The sequence below is a fragment of the Meles meles genome, chromosome 12 (genome assembly GCF_922984935.1).
Source record: "Meles meles chromosome 12, mMelMel3.1 paternal haplotype, whole genome shotgun sequence".
NCBI lineage: Eukaryota > Metazoa > Chordata > Mammalia > Carnivora > Mustelidae > Meles > Meles meles.
Genome location: NC_060077.1, coordinates 58735016 through 58755800, shown reverse-complemented (window position 1 = coordinate 58755800; position 20785 = coordinate 58735016). Strand labels below are relative to the sequence as shown.

General features: G+C 41.4%; 1 protein-coding gene and 1 pseudogene across 2 annotated transcripts; one reads left to right on the top strand and one right to left on the bottom strand.

Annotated features, from left to right (window-relative positions):
• The first annotated feature begins 780 nt into the window (after positions 1 to 780).
• On the top strand, positions 781 to 11878 carry ZNF24 (zinc finger protein 24). 2 transcript variants are annotated; one of them, XM_046024854.1, is made up of 4 exons: positions 781 to 880; positions 2755 to 3255; positions 3506 to 3653; positions 6270 to 11878. In XM_046024854.1, the coding sequence occupies exons 2-4, from the start codon at positions 2836 to 2838 to the stop codon at positions 6806 to 6808; spliced, it is 1107 nt and encodes a 368-aa protein (XP_045880810.1). In that variant the 5' UTR covers positions 781 to 880; positions 2755 to 2835; the 3' UTR covers positions 6809 to 11878. The 2 variants fall into 2 exon arrangements, with proteins under 2 accessions (XP_045880810.1, XP_045880809.1); XM_046024853.1 differs by lacking the exon at positions 781 to 880 and adding an exon at positions 1441 to 1562.
• A 6952-nt stretch (positions 11879 to 18830) lies between these two features.
• On the bottom strand, positions 18831 to 19673 carry LOC123953905 (annotated as a pseudogene).
• Positions 19674 to 20785: the final 1112 nt, after the last annotated feature.

Sequence of the window (20785 nt, the reverse complement as noted above, 5' to 3'; positions counted from 1 at the left end):
GGAGGCAGGGAACAGATCGCAGGGGCCCTTGCAGGCCAGTGTGAGGAGTTTTTATATCACACTTAAGGCAGTAGGGATCCTTTGAAGGCCTTTAAATAGGGGAATGAAGTGGGCTGGCTTACTTTTCAAATGAAAACGTCAGCAGCTGTTTTGTGATGTAAAATGTCAAGTCTGAAGTCAGAAGATGACCATGCACTCTGCGAATTCACTGAGATCACTGCCAAAGCTCTTAAGAGTCTCATCTTGCTTGCCTGACAGATGATTTGGTCAAAATAAAGATGCGTAATATGTGTGGGAGCCGAAGGTTGAAGTCATGCTTTGGTTTCAAATTTTGTCTCCCCCTTACTAGTTATGAGCTCTAGGCAAGTAATTTACTTGTGCCTCGGTTATCTATCTCGGCTGTGATATGGGGACAAAAAAAGTTCTTGCCATCCAGACCTGCTGTGAAAACAATATAGGTAGCTGGTCCAATGTAGCAAGCACTCATAAATACTCGCTTTTATTACTTCTTTCAGAGGGTTACAGTGAGCTTCGTATGAGATAATACCGCCTGTGAGACGGCTTATGAAACCGTAAAGACGATCTTAATGGCAGAATTCTCTCTTTCTTTTCTCTTTCTCTTAAGCGGAACACAGAACTCCCGGATCTATGAGGAGAGAGGCGCAATGCCAAGCGCAGCCTCAAAGCGGTCATTGTCGTCTTGCCGCCCCTCCCCCGCCCGGAGCGCATCTCCATGACAACGCGCGGCTTCGCCTCTCCCCGCCTCCTGGGACCCGCAGACCGGAAGCAGTCCGCGCCGGGGGCTTCTGGGAAACGGCTTGTGAGCGGCGTTTCTGCGTCTGCTTTGGACAGCGAAGCTGCTGCGAATCCTGAGTTGGAGGTTTGCGCGAGAATGGGGGGAAGGGGGTGAGGGGGCCTCTGGGCTAAGAGGCTGCGGACCTCTTGGCAGGAGGCAGCGAAGAAGCTTGGCGGGGACCTTCCTCGGCTTCCCTGGAAGCGCGGAGGACAGGCCGCGGTCGCCGGGTCCAGTAGTTGGGGGGCGGATAGGTGGAGAAGGAAAGCCAGATTGGACTTTCAGCACCATCGGAGAATCCCCCATCTCCTCTGCCCTCCGCGACCCTCGGTTCTCCCCCTCCCCCATCGGCCGGTTTTGTTCTATTTCGAGGCCTGGCGTCTCGCGGAGGGTTCTGGGACTCGTTTTGGGCGGAGGTGGGAGAGGGCGGGCCTTGCGCGGGTGCTGCCGGGGCTTGTAGTTCCGCCGGACGCGGACGGAAGTGCCGTCGCCCCGACGCTGTTGGGGCAGTGTGGCCTTTGGTCATCTGAAATCCGCCGGCGGGAATAAGGGGAAGAGGGTCTGGTGGACGCCGGGGCGGGGACGGGGTTTGCATGAAACTCCGCGGAAGTGAGGCGAGATCACCTGGGACGTGGCTCCGCTTCCAAACACTGTAGCGACCGCGGGCCTTTCCTCCTTGTGCCTCCTTGACGGGCCAGGAGCAGGCTGCCGTTAGAGGACATAAAAGGGAGAGATTTCTTTCCTATGGAATGATTGAGTCTGTGATAAGGTAGGGTCCTGGAATAGGAACCAACGAATCTGTTGGCTAAACCCTATTTAAAAGGCCGCCACACTCCAGAGTAATTAAACGTGTTTGCGTTACTTCTCTGATAAGGTTTATTCTGATAACTAGCCTTGTTAGGGTTACAGGAAGTTTTGTGAAATCTTTGGTTTTCAGATTCCGGGCCCTAATAGATACACGGAGTAGCTGCATCGCTCATTCCTAGTATGTGTGGTAAACAGTGGCATGGGCATGACTGTGCAAATACAAGGAAAGGCTCAGAAATCACAGCACAAGGTTTCCCTGAAGGTAGAAGCTGGGAAAACTGTGAGTCATCCAGTGTGAAATGATGAAACTGAGCCGGCCGATGCAAGAAGTTAACGGTGTTATTCTAGTCCCTTCTCTTCATTGAATTCGCGGTGGTTGGTGCGGGTCATTATGGATTTAAATGTAGTTACGGTGTCGTGGGTGACTGAATAGTATTTGCATTTCATGGCACCTGGTGGTTAGGTTTCTTTTCTGTATTAATCTGTTACTGAGCAAGTGGATATTTCTTCACACACATTTTAAGCTCAGGGAGTTCTTGAACATTTAAAAGATCTTTCTTAACTCCTAAAAGCATTTTGTTAAATAATTTTTAAACAGATAACAGAAAAAGCAGTCCCTGCTTTGAATTGACCTGCATAGGTCAGAGACCACAAGTCTTGAGTTGCAAGTAATGTGTTCCAGGGTCAAATGCATTTAAAAAACACTGAGTTGGGCAGGTTTCTACTTGGACTCTTTTGATTATTGAAATAAGGTTTGTTGACTTAGCAGGTCACATATGGGCCAATTTTTTTCTAAAGGACTGGATAGTAAATATTAGGTTTTTCATACACTACTCAACTCTGCCTTTGTAACATGAACCGTGGACAAATAAAATTATTTATGGACTCAAACATTTTAATTTCTTATCACTTTCACACATCATGAAGTATTGTGGTTTTTTACAACCATGTAATAATGAAAACTCTTAGTACACATTGTACGAAAATCTGTAGCAAGCCAGATTTGGCTGTAGTTTGCCAGCTTCTGTAGGTTATTGATTGGAATTTTTAATCTGGTAAAAAAAAAAAAAGTATCTTTTACTTCCTTGTCAGTATATGTTCAGATTTTTAGGATATTTGGTTATTTACGTTTGTTTTAATTTCTTGTCCCTCAGGAGTGCCTGTGAAGAAAACGGTATTTCCCTGAGGCTTGTATCCTGCCTTGATTGACTTTTCTTTAAGTATTATAAATCAGGATGTCTGCACAGTCCGTGGAAGAAGATTCAATACTTATAATCCCAACTCCAGATGAAGAGGAAAAAATTCTGAGAGTGAAGTTGGAGGAGGATCCTGATGGTGAAGAGGGATCAAGCATCCCCTGGAACCATCTTCCTGATCCAGAGGTTTTCCGACAGCGATTCAGGCAGTTTGGATACCAGGATTCCCCTGGGCCCCGTGAAGCTGTGAGCCAGCTTCGAGAACTTTGCCGTCTATGGCTCAGGCCAGAGACACACACGAAAGAACAAATTTTGGAGCTGGTAGTGCTGGAGCAGTTTGTTGCCATCCTACCCAAGGAACTGCAGACCTGGGTTCGAGAGCATCATCCAGAGAACGGAGAGGAGGCCGTGACAGTGCTGGAGGATTTAGAGAGTGAGCTCGATGACCCAGGACAGCCAGTGAGTCTGCTCCTGTCACTCTCTTGGGTCAAAAGCACTGGCATAGCAGTAGGCAAAGCTCCTTAGTTAATTCTGCTCAAATTAAAAATAATGTTTATCCCCACCCTGCCCACCCCCGCACTGTTCCCCTCTAACCATGCTTTGTCATACCGGCCCCTGCAGAATGTGTGTCGTTATGGTTTCTCTTGCGTGTTTTTAGTTCTGTCTTGTAAGATTTCTTCTCACCTGAGCCAAACTTCATTTTTTCCAGGTTTCTCTCCGTCGACGAAAACGAGAAGTTCTGGTAGAGGAAATAGTTTCTCAAGAAGAAGCTCAGGGATTACCAAATTCTGAGCTTGATGCTGTGGAGAACCAGCTCAAGTGGGCATCCTGGGAGCTCCATTCCCTAAGGCACTGTGGTGAGGACCAAAACTCCAAGTGGGCTAGAGGGATAAGGGGAGTGTGGGCTTTTTGTCCAGAACTCCTTGCTTGTTCCCACTAGGGGATAGGGAATAATCACCTTAACCTGGTTTTGTAGACATAGACACACTACAGGATCTTGATTCTTACAATGGTTTGCAGACTGCAGTTTTAGGGAATAATCACCTTAACCTGGTTTTGTAGACATAGACACACTATAGGATCTTGATTCTTAAAATGGTTTGCAGACTGCAGTTTTTTTAATTCTTAGGCATTAACATCATCAGCCTTTTCTTCCCTTTACCTCTTGAAGACCTGCCCATTTCAGGCTGACATTTGCCTTAAGTTGAGCCAGCACCCACTTGTAGATTAGGTCCCTTATTTATTTATTTATTTACTTATTAATATTTTATTTATTTTTTGGAGAGAGAGAGTGTGTGACAGAGATCACGAGTGGAGAGGAGAGGGAGAAGCAGGCTCCCCACTGAGCCAGGAGCCAGACGCAGGGCTTCATCCCAGGACCCTGGGATCACGATCTCAGCCGAAGGCAGACACTTAACCACTTAACCAACTGAGCCACCTAGGCGCCTCTAAGTCCCTTATTTTGCATGCAGTATTCTCTGTCATCTGTTTCATATCCTTTCAGTCTCCTGCCTAATCCTCTTGGCATAATAGGCTTACCTGAAGCCTCTTCAAATCCATTCTTTTTGTTGCTGACCACTGAAGTCTTTCTAAATTTTTTTTTTAAATATTTTATTTATTTGACAGAGAGAGATCACAAGTAGGCAGAGAGGCAGGCAGAGAGAGAGGAGGCAGGCAGAGAGAGAGGAGGAAGCAGGCTCCCTGCAGAGCAGAGAGCCCGATGCGGGGCTTGATCCCAGGACCCTGGGATCATGACCTGAGCCGAAGGCAGAGGCTTTAACCCACTGAGCCACCCAGGCGCCCCGAAGTCTTTCTAAATTTTTGATTATTTTTGTTTTTTCTTCAACATCCTACTTAGAGCCTTTTTTTTTCCTAAGAAGCATCTTTTGTAGAAATGATACTTGGATAAAACTTTAATATTTTCCAGGTATTTATGCAAAAACAGGCTCTGTGCCTAAAATATGCTTTAAGTACAGAAAAATAACTCATGATTATAATATGTCATTTAAACTAGTCTTTCCCAGTGTATTGGCAATCGACACCATAGACTAGTGTACTTTGATACAGCCCAGTATGTTCTAAACCTGCTGGGTTTGTGTTCATATTTATTTGAGACTGCTTTGGGAATCTTTCAGTGAGGTAGTTGTAAATAATGCTGGTATGTGCCAGAGATGGGGTCTCATCACGTTTTCTTCCCATCTGAGAGGACCATGCTAGGGAACGAGAACTGGCGGGGTGAGACTGACGTCTGCTGAGAGCCTGTAGTTTTACATGTTTCGTGAAAACAGTTTTCTCTGGAAGGAAGTTCCGGAACCACTATCCATGGTCATTGGAGGTGATATTTTCTTGGGTAGAAAATTTCTCCCCTGCCTGAATTTTCGAATAGTTTTCCCCTATTCGTAAATGGCATCATTTCAGGGGTCTGGTCTCTGTCACACTGGGGAACTTCTTTCTTTCTGTGCCATTTGTCCCCACATAACTTTAACACTTGTTTATCTGTTGTTCATGTCTCCACGCCTCCGTGATCCACTGCACCCTTCAGTTGTTAGTCTTCTCTCTTGACTTTATCTCTTTTGTAATTGTTATAGAATTGCTCACTGTTTACCACTTTTCTGATTGCTGCTGCTCACCCTCTAACTGTGCTCTTCAAAGCTTGAAGTTTCAGGAAAGTCTGAAATGAGACTTGCTCATACTGCTTCTTGCAGGAGTTTAATGGTCCCATGTTGGTAATTCAGGTTTTTGTTTCACTGGACTCACTTAACTGAGGCTCAGAAATAATAACTCCTCTAAGTACCACGCCAAATACCAAGTAGGGCAACCTTCATTTACAGGAAAACTGTCACTTTGCAAGAAACTTTTGAATATATGTGTTATGTCCTGAGTTAACAGAGAATACCCCCAGTTTATCTTCAGTTTCTTATTAGGACATCTTCTGGGTTCTGCTTTTAGTGTAGTGTTGGCTGTAATCTGCCTGGTCTTGCTCATTTCAGAAATAGTCATTTTTCTGACGGATTGCTTGTTATTTACACCATAATAATCTGATGTAATTTCTCCCTTCCTCAGAACAAAAAAATATTGTAATGACTTCCTGATGGCCAATTTTATATTTCTTAGGACATTTCAACCAGACCTAGCTTGTATCACTTTGTCTGACAATCTTAGAATTTGCCATCATTCTGCCCGTTGTTGTCTGACTAGTATTATATAGCCCACGTGCTTATGTTACCACTTTTATTCAGGTGCTAACCTTTTAATTCCTCATTATGTTAGCATGCCATTACCTCCCTTAGCCTCATAATCGGTCATTTCCTTTTTTTTTTTGGAGTAGGCCACCTTACCACCAGTTTTCAGAGTGCTCTTTGTAGATATATGCAGGCTCTTTACTTTTAGTTCAGTTTTACTAAATTTTTCTTTAGGTCTCTCTCCTTCCAGAATAGAAAACGAGTGATAATAACATTTTTTCTTTATTTCAGACAATGATGGTAGGACTGAAAATGGAGCACTAGCTCCAAAGCAGGAGATTCCTTCAGCAGCAGAATCTCATGAAGTTCCTGGAACTCTCAATATAGGTGTTCCTCAAATTTTTAAGTACGGAGAAGCCTGTTTCCCCAAGGGCAGATTTGAAAGAAAGAGAAATCCCTCTCGAAAGAAACAGCATATATGTGATGAATGTGGAAAACACTTCAGTCAGGGTTCAGCCCTCATTCTTCATCAAAGAATCCACAGTGGGGAGAAACCCTATGGATGTGTTGAATGTGGGAAAGCATTCAGCAGAAGTTCTATCCTTGTGCAGCATCAGAGAGTCCATACTGGAGAAAAACCTTACAAATGTCTTGAATGTGGAAAAGCCTTTAGCCAGAATTCTGGGCTCATTAATCATCAGAGAATCCATACTGGGGAGAAACCTTATGAATGCGTTCAGTGTGGGAAATCTTATAGTCAAAGCTCAAATCTTTTTAGACATCAGCGAAGACACAATGCAGAAAAACTTCTGAATGTTGTGAAAGTATAAGAAATTACAAAAAAAAATCAGCACTCAGGTCTTTTTCTTCAGAAATGAAGACAAAATTAAAAACATGAAATGATAAATAATAGTTTTATTTCCCTATATAGACTGTTAGAAAATCCACTGGGAAATGTAGAAAATCTTCACCCACCATTATTTTATCTTGAAAGAAACGATGTCATACCTGCCTAGAAACTGAAATTTTCAACTTAATTCAGGTGTTAATGCCTAAATCTTCCATGTGATATTTATATTATTATTTTTCCAAAAAATGAACTACCTGATTCTTTGTCCCTTGAAAGTTTCCTTTTTAGACAGACATTATTTCTTTTTTGATCATTAAAATGTTCTTTGCAAGGATACATTCCCTTCTACATTAAAAGGCAACATAGGAATTATAAAACCTGAAAACCGAAACCATTTTTAAAAGATTTACCCTTCTGCTTCCTTTTACCTAGTTTGAATATGCATTTCAGAAAATAGAAGATAAAGGATGACCAAAAGCCTCAAAGTAAAATGAGCCTTAAAACTCAGATAAGTGATGGTGATAAAACATCAAAAAGTGAATGGGACACCTAGATTGGGCAAGACAAATACTTTGATCCAAGAATTGAAGCATATCAAGAATTTATCTCAGTGTAATTATCTGCCTGCAGGGAAACTCAAACACCACTTATACTGTCTAATTTGATGGCATCCCACTAATGAGAATAATGGTCTCCTGTGTTACCAGTAGAAAGTGGACAGTGAACAGTAAACACTTGTAAAGCTATGGGAGTAGACATTCTAACACTAGGGAAGAATTTGTAGTGAACGGCAGTGTTGAAGGGCAAATGTAAACAGGAGGGTAATGGTCTGTCTTGGCTTTTAGAAAATAAGAGACTTGAAGATCTAATTTATTATTTTGCCTTTTTTTGGTTAAGGACATAAAAATCCATGACAGGTAGGCAACAAGTATCAGGTTTGCTGTTTTATTCTTTTGGTACAAAAGGGTTGCACACCAGGCTAACAAAACAGCCATGCATTTATTATTAAACATTTTCTACCGACAAGGCACTGTGCTAGGTACTGTAACCCTACCATAGGTAGGTAGATATTTCTTCCACTGTAAATCATTGGGGATTTGGTCTAAAGCTGTTTCATGTGGGTTAGCTGTTTCATGTGGGTTAGCTGCTTCCCTCTGAGCAGTCCTGGGGGAGGTCATCTCTGAGATTGGCAGAGCCATAGTTCTCTTACCAGGGTGTCGTATTTGGGGGAAAAGAAGACTCTGCTCATAGAGCTAGCCAGCTCTCCAGCAATCTTCAGAGGTGAGTCCAAGATACTCTTAACACAGTTTGGAGGTTTGTGGGTCTTTTAAAAAAACTAATCAATCTCTAATAGCATTGAGGTTGTACTTACATGTTAAGTTGAATGGATTGTTCTATTTAAAAATAATAGGTTATTAACAACTAGTTTATTAACTATCAGAATTGACTGAACTATTTTTTTTTTAATTTTAAGTCTTAACACATTTTAAAAAATGTATAAAAAGTAATACATTGTAGTAGTAGGATTATATACTCCTTGGCTGAGAATCCCAAGTACTGTGGTTTTACTGTTTAGTGGAAAACTCTGGAAGTTAAAATAGAGAATATGAGGAAAGACTTTTTTATAGGGGGCATTAATTGTGTGGAGAATGACCCATGTGAATAAAAAGATTTCATAGTTCCAGGGATTTTGGTTACATCTGGTGCTTGGATCAAATTTGAAAACGGAAGGTGAGATTTGCATGAGCCTGTTAAAAAGCATAGTAATAAATGCAAGGCCAGCTGGTGGAAAAGTGAGGCAGAATGGAGCTTGTTTATAGATTTCCTGATAACAATTAATTATAAGAAATGTGCTTTATAGATTAAGATTTATTGAAGTATAAATATGTAGTAATGATATAATGTATTTTAAGTTATACAAGAAAATGTAGGGACTTTTGTTTGGGTCTTTTTCTCTTTGTGGCTGAGAGGAAACAAGTCAATGTCCAATAAAGCTATAAACTCCTCCGCTCTAAGATAAAACAATCTTGAGTTGATTTATTTATTTATAACTGGCTTCTTTCCAAGTAGGTTTTGAGGTGGCAAAATTTTAGTACTTCTGCTGAAATGACAGAATTCTTGTATCAGAGTAGGTAAGAAGGGAGCAACCTCTCAGTAGCTAGAATTTCACCCTTTTTTTAGACTTACATCTTTCCTGTATACAAAGAAGCTTCCCTGTGGTACGTTTGTCACAAATGCCAAAGATGTTTGGTATCATGTCAGAGCTTAGAAAAAGTGGTGTTAGACTTGGCAAATACGAGTTTATCTTGTCAGCTCTGATACCTGTGCGTTGTTTAGAAGGGATTCTGAGGCTAAGGCAAGGCTCTGTGGGAAAACTGGGCTGGACCCAAAAAGACTGGATGAGGGTATATGGGAAAAGAAATGGTAGTCTGTGTACTCACCATCTTCTGTTAGGCTAAAGTCCCTAGACAAATTGATTTAAAGTAACTCTTCAGTGATTTATTATTTCATCCAGACATTAATTTATACCCCCGCAGGTAGTCACAGTTAGCAATTCTGGGGGCTGCCCAGCCTCTGATGAAGTGGTGTCCATTGCCAAGCAGTGCCATCTGTTTGGTTAGTAAAAGAGCAGTCACTGTTAATGGCATGCAGACCACTGATAACTGCCCAGTAGCTACTGAGCATTTGCTGATTATTGCTAAAGTTTTTTCTGGTTTTCTTGGAGGTTAAACCCCCAAAATTTGACTTAGCAATGTGCGTATCACATTTAGTAAATTGAAGGGAGGGTTGTACATATTGCAATAATCTGCACACCAGGCATCGGATCAGTCACTATACCTATCTCACTTAGATTGGTAGACAAGGAAAAAAAGGTTCAGAGATTGTGTGACTTGCGTGTGGCCAGTTAGATCTAAAACTCAAGTCTAGAACTGTGAACTTAACAGGGATATCTATCTATTCACGGTGTAGTGAGTGAGGGCTGTTCAACCTTGATTGCTAAATGTCAGTACGGAAATATAAAATGGAAAAAGGACATTCCTCTTCACACTCTTCCTCAGAAGTAATACTTACTTGGTTTGCTATTCTTCCAGACTTAGGAATATACATATTTAAGCAAAATGTTGTTAATAGTTGACACTGAGGTTGCTGTGCACGGGCACTGTTGGAAGCGCTTTGCCGTGGATTAGCTCTTAGTCCTCACAGCAACCATATGAGGTAGGTACATAGCCCCGTTTTCCATGTACTGCACTGAAATTGCCTCCCCTCCCTCTCACCTCGATGTAGACATTGTTCTTTATGGCTGCACACTGCTCCATTGCATGAATACACTGTAATTTATTTAACCCCTTATTGATGGAAAAGAAGTTCTTTCCAATTTTTTATTATAAAGGGATAGGTACCATCCTTATCCATTTATTTTGCTGCCTGTGTGGATATTATTTCTGTAGGATAAATAGCAAGAAATAGATTTATCAGGTCAGAGAATGTGCGCATTTAACGTGTTGAGAACTAGCACCAAAAAGATGGTACCAATTTGCAACTCCCATGAGTAGAGTGCCTGTCTGCCCCCACTCCCACCAACCCTGAATCCTGAATGTTTTTACCACTCTGGTAGGTGAAATTTGTCTTTTTATTAATAAGGAGGAACATCTTTTTATGTTTATTGGCCATTTGCATTTCCTGTTGAGAGCTGTTTGCCATTTTTCTTTTTTTAATTATGAAAGTATAGATGACTACCATCTCATTATACTAAACTTAATACACAAGTATAAGAGCAGAGAGGCCCTTTTCTCCAGCACTTCCAGTCACATTCCACCATCCACAGTTTGGCATAAATCCATCTAGCTGCCTTTCCATACATTTCCATATGAATATACATAACAATAACTGCTATTTTTACATAAATAAAATGATATATATGTATTGTTCACCTTCCTTATTTTTGGTTTTCCTTTAGTCTAAAAAAATCCTGGGGCTTTAAATTTCTTTAGTGGTTGATTAGGATGCAATACTATGAAAATCCCATTATTCAACTATTCCCTTTTTCTCTTGCTATTTACACTGCCAAAGTAAACATCTTTTTCATACATTTCTGTGCACATGTGTGAATTTCTTTAGGATGGAGTTGTGTGAGGTGGATAGTTGGGTCCAAGGATATGCTTTCTGCTTGACCCATCTTAGCCTTCCCAAAGGTCTTTATAACTTTCTATTTTTACCCTATGTATGGAAAGCGCTCATTTCCCCACATAGCCTTACCTATGCTTGGTAATTGTTATCTGATGGGCAAAAAAGAAAAAAAAAATCATCTTGTATTTCCCTGATTAATGGTGAGGTTGAGGTTATTTTCATACGTTTATTCGCCACTTCTATCATGGATTGTTTGTTCATGTCCTTTACCTATAATAGCTTTTCTGTTGGGTTATGTGTGGATCTATGTTGGGTGTTTGGGGGTTTTGTTGTTGTTGTTCAGCATCTCTTTCCCCATTGTCTGGTAACAGAATCCTTATTTATTTGTGGGGAACCCATTCCCTGTGGCTTAGATGAGTAGGTGACCCGGTTTGGCCTTCCTGAGTCCTGCAGCTTCTTAGCCACAGTGATTAAAAGAATGGGCATGTAACTCAAGCCAGGCTAAAGAGAGCTCTCAACAGAACTTCTGCTGGAACTATTGGAAAGAAGGCTCTACAGAGATTCTATGAACTAAAGACTGTGTAAGCCTGAATTTACACCATGTGGAGAGAGTCTGAGGAGAAACTCAGAAGCTAGCAGAAAGAAATGAGAACTCAGTTCTGATGTCATTTTTCTGGAGGCCCTAGATCCAGCTGTGCCTAAAGCCTGCCCTACCTCCGAACTTTAAAGTTTTGTGAGCCAATAAAGTCCCTTTCTTGTTTAAAATAACTGAATTGGGTTTCTGTCCTGATTAATATAGGTTCTTTGTATTTTCTTATTGAATTGTAGAAAAGCTTTGTAATTCTAAACTCTAGAATTAACACTTTATGCACTATATAGGTTAATAAAATTAGCATGGCCTTCCATGACTTGGCCTCTGTCAGCTTCTGCCATTTGTTACTCTACCCTGTCTGCACCACACACATAACATTTTACATTCCAACAATAACAAAACATTGGCGTTGGAAATGTGTGCATGAGAAGCTTTTTGCACAATTGTGTCTGGCATTGCTCTTCCATCCTTCATAGAGATTCATTAATCTAGGACTCGGGACTGGGGATTATGCTGCCAAGTCTATGCTGTATCCACCTCCAACCACTGCTCTTTGAATATTCCCCTCAAACACCCCCTGTATGTGACCCTTGAAGCCCCTCCCCATGGCATAATTTTGCCCTCCCCTCCCCAAACAATTCTCTGGGGCCCTAATTTTATTATCAGACCTGGGGATTTGAAGTTGCTAACGTGCAAAACTTACGAGTTCACGTCTATTGCTTCTGTGTGTGAAAACTACACACAGCAGTAGAAAAAGGAAATGCATATTCATAAGTCATGTGAATGAATGATGAGAAAATATTGGGGAAAGAAGGGAAATTTGAGGAAAGATGGGAATAAGTATAAGAAAGCAAGCCATGAGACTAGAAGAAGGACGTTCCATGTGTGGGAACAGCAAGTGCAAAGAGCTTGATGTGGGAGCAATGCCTGATTTGTTCAGGAAACAGCAAGGAGGCAGAGTCACTGAAGAAGAATAAACACGAGGTAAAATAATGGGTTAGCCTGCGAATAAATGCGGGAAAGGGGACCAGTCATTGGTAGGGCTATTACTTACTTTGAATGAGATGGGAACCCATTTTGTGGCAGAGAAGTAGCATAACTGGGTGCTAAGAATAGAACGAAGTGTCCAGCTCCATATGTAAATTCTTAAATGCTTCTTTGCATATTGTCTTTATGAAGGCAATAATAGGATTTAGAAGTGAAAATCACCAAAAAAGTGACCCATGAGTCTACAATCTTAGTAACATCCCATTAACGTTTTAAGTTTCTCTATACACATATATAAATGTTCTCTCTATACCTATCCCCATCTGTACCTATTACGCTGATATTTACAACAGGGGGAAAAAGGAAAGAGTAAGATGCCCGTATCTTGGTTTGTTAATGCCTTCTTTCCTCTTAACTTTGGATCATCTGTGCTGCTGCCTGAATCCTCCACTGGCTTTAAGCTGTCCTTTCATACTTATTCAAAGGGATATTTCAAACATTCTCCATCTTGCAGTATCAATTTTCCTCTCCTGGATTTTTTATGATGCAAATTTGTTTTGTTTTTAAATCATGAACACACAAAATCCATTGGGCCAAGATGACCAGATCTAACTTGCCTGAACAAACGTAAAATATATTCCATAAAGGATCAGAGAGATGGGATCCCTGAGAGATGGGAAACAAGTGAAGCAACCTTGGGTTGTCTCAGTTTACTACCTGGAGAGAGTTTCTAGGCCTCAGCACAGGAGAGGAGAACTCAAGCGGAGCCTGGCACACTCCCTAAGTTGAGAAGATGAGCAAGGGATCCTGGGAGGCCACAGTGGTGGCTTTTACCGGGCAATGTACCAGATAGGAAAGAACTAGACAGGGAACACTGGAGATCTGCAGAGGGGACCCCCTCTAGTTGAATACTGATGAGCACATTTGTATAGGGAAAACTACCTGAGGTGGGGGAAAAAACATCCATAAGGATGAGAGAGAAAAATCACTGGAGCTCACCAAGGGTACCTGTTAGAAAAATCTCATAATTCATAGGACGTCTGAACATTGGTTCTCAAGTGCAGATTTGCCTGCCACTATCGCCCTCTCCAACATTTGGCAACATCTGGAGATGTTTTTTGATTGTTATAACCAGACAAGATGAGTTCTACTGGCGTCTTGTGGGTAGAGGCCAGAGATGCTGCTAAATATCCTACAATGCATAACAAATTAACCAGTCCTAAATATCAATCTTGCTGATGGTGAGAAACTCTGGATTTGAACAGTAGGAAGGGTTCTGCCTCCTTAGTGGAGAAAAACTGAACCCTAGACTCATATTCCCTAAAAGATACTTCAGAGTAAGAACTGAGAGGATAAAACTGTATCCAAATAATTTAAATACATCCCAGAACAAAACTCAAGAATATATTTTTAAAAATCCAGCACCTACCTGCTAAGGCACAATGCATAATGTCTGGTATCCAATCAAAAATTATAAATCAAGCAATGAACCAGGAAAATACAACCCATAATAAGAAAAATCACTCAATTGCCCCAGAAATGATAAAGAATTAATAGACAAGCACATTAAGACAATTATAACTACATTCCATATGACCAAGAAGCTAGTGGAAACACTGAACATGTTTGGTAGAGACATGAAAGGTATAAAAAAACAACCAAACTAAATTCTAAAGACAAAAAAACTACAATGTCTGAGATTTTAAAAAAACAAAACCAACAAACAGATGGGATTAATTGTAGTTAATGCATAATAGAAGAGAGGAAGAAAAAAATTATATGACATACCAATAGAAACTCTCCAAAATGAAAAATAGAGGAAAATATTGAGAAAAAATGCGTAGAGCATCGACTTGCTGTGGTACAATGTCAAGTGCCTGATATGTGTAATCATAGTCTGAGTCCTCAAAGGCGAGAGAAGTATAGAGAAATAGTTGAAAAAATAATCTATGGAATGCAGTACTTATGGGGAAATTTATAGCAATAAAACAGAAAAAAAAAAGTTGTGGGGCACCTGGGTGGCTCAGTTGGTTAAGTGCCCGACTCGATTTCAGCTCAGGTCCTGATCTCAGGGTCCTGAATCCAGTCCTGCAGCAGCCTCTGCGCTTGGTGTGGAGCCTGCTTGGGATTCTCTCTCCCTCTGCCCCCTGCCCCCACTCCTGTGCACTTGCTCGCTGTATCTAAAAAAAGAAAAAGTCTTAATTCAGTTACCTCACCTTCCATCCTAAGAAACCAAAATAAGAACAAATTAAACCTAAAGTACAGAGAAGAAAGGAAATAGCAAAGATTAGATTGGAAATCAACAAAATAACACAAAAGCTAGAAAAAATTTCTATATTCTTTTCAAACCAAAAGTTAACTTATAAAAAAGATTAATAAAATTAATAAACTTCTAACCAGATTGTTGGGGAGTGGGAAGGGGGAATGTGGGAAAAGAAAGAAAATAAATATTATGTCAGGAATGAGAGATGTGACATCACTGTATGTTATACAAATTCTTATCCACCTAAAGAGTTGTAGTAAAGTTTGCTTGCCTCAATATTGCTGATTCCAATACTCATTTACTAGACATCTACTGGTTACACCTTCAGGAGTATTTTGCATAATTGACATATTTACATTTGGCTTTGAGAACAACATGTTTGGTTTTTCTCTACCTCATGGGGCATTTCTCCTCAGTCTCAAGGCAGCTCTCTCTTCATCTCTCTGGACTTCTACATGCTGTGGTGGCTCAGGGCTCAGGGTTCAAGTCTCCTTTTCTATCTATATTCTCTTCCTGGGTGATCTCATCTGGTCTTATCTCCTTAAATTTTACCGATGGCTGCAAAGTCTGTATCTCAGCCTACACCTCTTCTCTGAACCACAGGCTCATATATCCCAGCAATAGCCACTCTGATGCCTGCCTTAGTCTGAGTTCCTAAGGAAATAGGGCCTAAGATAAAAACAAAAACAAAACCCAAAACGACAAAAACAAAACCTTATTGCTAAGCCTTTTTTGGGTGATGCAAACCCAGAAAAGTTTGAGGAGGGTTAAATGGGAGGTGAAGGAAGGAAGGAGAGCACATACAAGCGGGTGTTGCTGGGGCATCTAACAGCTTCCCAAAAGCTGTTTGCTTAGTCTCACTGTGCGTTCTGAGCACCAGCACGGTGGGGGAGCTCACCGTGACGGCAGAGGAGGGAGAAGACATTTCTGCAGACTCTCCTGCCCTCTGGTGTGTTTCTACCACTGAATGAGAATTCCTCCACACTTCCAGGTGGTAACCATTCAGCCTCACACAAGAGGAGCCGCAGGCCAGAGGTCAAGTGCAAGTCAGTAGCTCCCTGGACCTGCAGTTCTGTGGCCCTGCAACCGCAGGGGTGGATGGTGCAGGCAGTGGTCTTAGAGGGTTATGGGTATCCGAGCAGAACACCCACTCTGCAAATAGGAAGCAGCTTGTAAAGTGTTTGGAACAATGACTAATTAGGCATCTTAAACCTAATATACCCCAACGTCAAACCTTTAATTTCTCCCTGTTCCTCTCATAATCTCCTTTATCTTAGAGAGTGGGGGTTTGTCCTTCCAGTTGTTTTGGCCCATAGCCTCCCTGCTTCCCTGCTTGCCCTACTTCACTCAGTTCACAGCACAGCAGTCAGCTCACAGAGAAGCTCATAGAGATTGCAGACCACGTCACTTTGGCTTAAAATCCTCTTCCTTTTTCCTCCATTTAATAGTCAAAGGGGCACTGCATCTGCCACTTACTCTTAAACTACTTGGAAAAAAACTCTACAGATGATAGATAGATAGATAGATATCTGGTTAAACAAAACAGGTAGAGAATTATAAAGAAATTGTAACAAAATGCCAACACCTGGGGAATCTGGGCGAAGGGTGTATAGGATTTCTTTGTACTATTCTTGCAATTTTCTGTAAGTTTGAAATTATGTCAAAAGTCAAAGTTAAGGAAAACATAATGGCCCAGTAAGGGTGAATTACTAAAGGAAAATCAGGGTGGGTGCTATTATTGAGAAAGCTTGGGGTGGAGCTGGGGTGGGGGGAATACAGAGAAAGCAACTATAAATATCCACCATAACCATAATTTAACGTGATGCTGTAAAGCTGTGCTTACAGACATGTAAAATGTTGTTAACGATGGAGAAAATTCACATTAAAATGGCACACATCGAATTTCTAGGTTCACAAAATAGACTTGAGACAGTGACTTTTCTTTATTCTTTTACATATTTTACATATTTTTTGCTTTTTACATGAGTCAGCAGTACATTTATAATCAGCAAAAAAATCAAAATCAATAAAATTTAGAAGGAAAGTTCTCATTTAGGTCAGGAGTCAGCAAATGTGGCCCTTCTGTAAAGGGCCAGATAACAAATATTTTCAGCTTTGCAGGCCCTACAGTTTCAGTTGCAACTCTGCCATTGTAGCAGAAAGCAGCCATAGATAACACCTGAACAAATGGGCATGGCTGGATTCTATTAAAACATTTACAAGAACAGGTGGCAGTACCTAGTACTTTGCTGACCTGTAATTTAGATGGGTACACTTTTCCCTAAAGAATGGCTTACAGGCAGGGCACCTGGGTGGCTCAGTTGGCTAGAAGTCTGCTTTGCCTCAGATTATGATCCCAGGGTCCTTGGATGGAGCTCTGCAGAGACCCTGCTTCTCTCTCTCCCGGGCTTGTTCCCTTTAGCTCTATCACTCAAGTGCATACATAAAATCTTAAAAAAAAAAAAAAAAAGGCTTACAGGCAAGAAATATTCCCCTTCCTATGGAACTTCATATGGGGCCCCCTGGACCAACTGATGGTCTGAGAATTCCACTGGCTCCATGCTCTATCATTGAAGAAGTAAGTTAAATGAAATTCAGTGAAAATATCTAACTCAAACCACATTTATAAACAAGTAATAAACTCTTTGCCTAGAGAAGTGTTATGTGGTAAGTATGCATTGCATGATATTATAGATGGATTTGATCTGTCAGAGAACTGGATCCCAACTGTCCGGAAAAAAATACTCCTTTTACTATGCCCTGGAGGCTCAGCGGCTCCTCCCTGACTGCTGGAGTGATCAAAGGCCTGAAGGGAGTGCGAAAATCTAGAAAAAGCCGGGGTCCTCCTGGTCTCGTTCCAGGAATGAAATCTTGCTCTGTAAGGAGCATAATCTACAGCTTCCATAAAATTCGCTGGGTAATGTACAATCTTTTCCTATTATAAGGGCCTATTTAGCCACAGCAATTCCATGTGGTTAAACAGTGATTTTGTTGTTTATGCAGTAAAACTTAAACTGGCCCTGCCCCCGCCACCCCCCAGGGGAACTTACTTAAAAGCAATTCTGGGAAACTAGTAAAATATGGTCGACCATTCCCAGGTCAGAGCCCAAACATAAGGGCTGGTCAGGCCAGGTGAAGATATCCAATCATGGAGCACGCATACTCTCTCCCTAGCTACCAAGGAGTGTGGGCCCCGCCTTTTGGGCCCCTTTTGGGTGCCAATTCTGACCAAGGTGATAGGCTAGTTCAAATATCTACTATAGGGTTAATTGTAATTCAAATGGCCACCCGTGTGTGACCTAGCATGACTATGCAAGTTTTTCTGTGTTACAATCTGATTGGCCACCTGCGTGTGGCCAGGCTCAACCACATGGCCTTTGCCCTTTAAAAGGTAGTCTGTAAGGCAGGGAGGGGTCGCCCTCTCCTTAAGAGGCGGCCCCAAACGGTTGGTTTGATTCTCGATGCTTGGCACGAAATAAAGCTTTGCTTGACCTTCGCTTTGTATCAGTCTCGCTCCTTTGATTACGGACCCATCACTACTACCTTGAAGAGGCTGTGGAAGATTGGTTTACTTCTTCCTTTAACATCTGGAAGTATTCCTCACTGTGGTATCTGGCCTGGAATATTTATAAGAAAAATTTTAAATTACAATTTCCTTAGTAGACCCCAAATTGTTTAGATTTTATATTTCTTCTTGAACTAATATGGGATAACATTTCAAAATTTTTGATGAAATTATTAGTTGTATCCTTTATATTCTCTCTGTAACAGCTGTAGATGTGCATTGATGGGCACTTTTGTGCTTCTTACACTGACAAACAGTACATCTCTCTTTTTTTTTCCTTGATCAGTTTTGCTGGGGCATCCTCAATTTTATTTCTTTCAAAAGCTGAACCGAAATATTTGCTTTCTGTTTCATTAATTCATGCTCTACAATTTCATTTCATTTTTTTTTTAATAAACCGTGTATTGTCTGTCGACCATATTCCCATTTTCAATTTAAGGGTCTGTGGAAGAACAGCTTAAAGCCACTCAGGAGTCAGTCATTCCTCTCCATTCAGGGACCTGAGCAGTGGGAACTGCAGACCACACTTCAGGAGGGATCCGCTGACATGGCACCGAGGTCACCCACATGCCTTCAGAGTGGTCTGCGACCTCAGGTTGAGGAGCGGTAAATCCAGGAGCCGGAGCCGTCCGTTCACTCTGAAATTCCTCTGTGGTCACAGCCTTTTCAGCAGCTGTCTGCTCTGCCCCTACAATCTCTTCAGAATCTCTGTGGAAGGAGAGATCTGGAAGGACCTCCTCTAGCCGTACCCAGGACCTGGTGCCACGCATGCGCAGACCTCCCTGGGTGGCATCCTCCACATCAGACCCAGTGAGTGAGCTCCTTGCCTATGGGATGGTGATGTCCACGTACAGCAGATGGGTTGCTCTACTATGGCTGTGGTGGGCAGGTCAACACCAGACACGTCTGCGAGAGGTCGGTGTCAGCCCTGGCAGCAGTAACCACCAGAAGTCTTTGTTCCTGGAATGCTCCCTGGATCTGGTTAATGAAGGCTCTGGGAGTGAAGCAGCCAGCCACAAATGGGGGGTCCAAGGACAGCAGCAAACTTCCGCACAACTCCCTGGCCAGTATTCCTGAAGGTCATGACCCTGACATCAGTTGGGTTTCCATGGCAACAATGGCCTGAGCTGCCAACAGAGGATACTCCTAGGTTCTCTCCAAATTTATGCTAAAGATGCCATCACTTTTCCTTTTGTAGATGTACTGTTCCACTTAGAAGTCAAGTTGGTACCACCTGAGTGGGTTCCTGCTGCAAGGAATTTGAGAACACCCTCTTCCTTCATTTGAAGAACATCAAATATTCTGGACATTGTGAAAATTTCCCTTTAAGATATGATGGGAACCCAGAACAGCACTGTATGAATCTCTCTCTACATTCTTTATTTAGATTTACTTACTATTCTTTTTCTAACTTCTCGCAATGGATATTTAAATCAGTGAATTGTAACCCTTTCTTTCCTAATACAGGCACTGTATGCTATAAATTTCTCTTTAATCAGGGCTTTAGTTCTTTAGTTCTTTCCCACAATTTTTACTGTTATCCAGACAAAGATACCTTCCAAGTTTCCACTATGCTTACTTCTTTTACCTATAGGTGATTTAAATTGTCTTGATTTCTAAACATTTGGGAATTTATTTTTTAGTGTGCATGTGTTACTGGTTTCTAGCTAATTTTATTGTTGTCTGAAAACATGCTAAGCCTTCCTGTCCAATGTGGTAGCCACTAACCAGATGTGACTATTTAAATTAATTAGAATTAAATAAAATGTTGTTCATCAGTCACATTAGCCACATTTTAAGGGCTCAGTAGCCACATGTGGCTAGTGACTATTAGCTATGTGATTACTGTATTGAACACTACTGAAAAGAACCTATTAAGTTCTATTGGACAGCACTACACTAAATTATTTCAGTCTGATGAAATTTGCTGAGGCTTGCTTTACAAACCAGCACATGGTCAGCTATGGTAAATGTTCTTTGTACACCCCAAAGGAGTTTTCTGCCAGTGTTGGTTGCACTGTTTTCTATATGTCAAGTAGGTCATTTTATTAACTTATCCTGTACGTCCACATGTACTATATTCTTTCTTTTTTTAAATTTATTTGACAGACAGAGATGACAAGTATGCAGAGAGGCAGGCAGAGAGAGAGGAGGAAGCAGGCTCCCTGCCCAGCAGAGAGCCCGATGCGGGGCTTGATCCCAGAACCCTGGGATCATGACCAGAGCCGAAGGCAGAGGCTTTAACTCACTGAGCCACCCAGGCACCCCCACATGTACTATATTCTTAAACATTTTTTTTTCTGCTTGTTTACTGAGAGCTGTGGGAAAGTCTTCCACTAGGATTGTAGATTCATATTTCTCATTTTATTTTTGCTGTCAATTTTAGCTTTACATACTTTGAAGCAAAATTATTAGATGTATA

Coding starts and splice junctions, on each gene's coding strand:
- ZNF24 (XM_046024854.1), top strand. CDS start 2,836: ATGTCTGCACAGTCCGTGGAAGAAGATTCAATACTTATAATCCCAACT. Junction 3,256..3,505: donor TCGATGACCCAGGACAGCCA/GTGAGTCTGCTC, acceptor CATTTTTTCCAG/GTTTCTCTCCGTCGACGAAA. Junction 3,654..6,269: donor CCATTCCCTAAGGCACTGTG/GTGAGGACCAAA, acceptor TCTTTATTTCAG/ACAATGATGGTAGGACTGAA.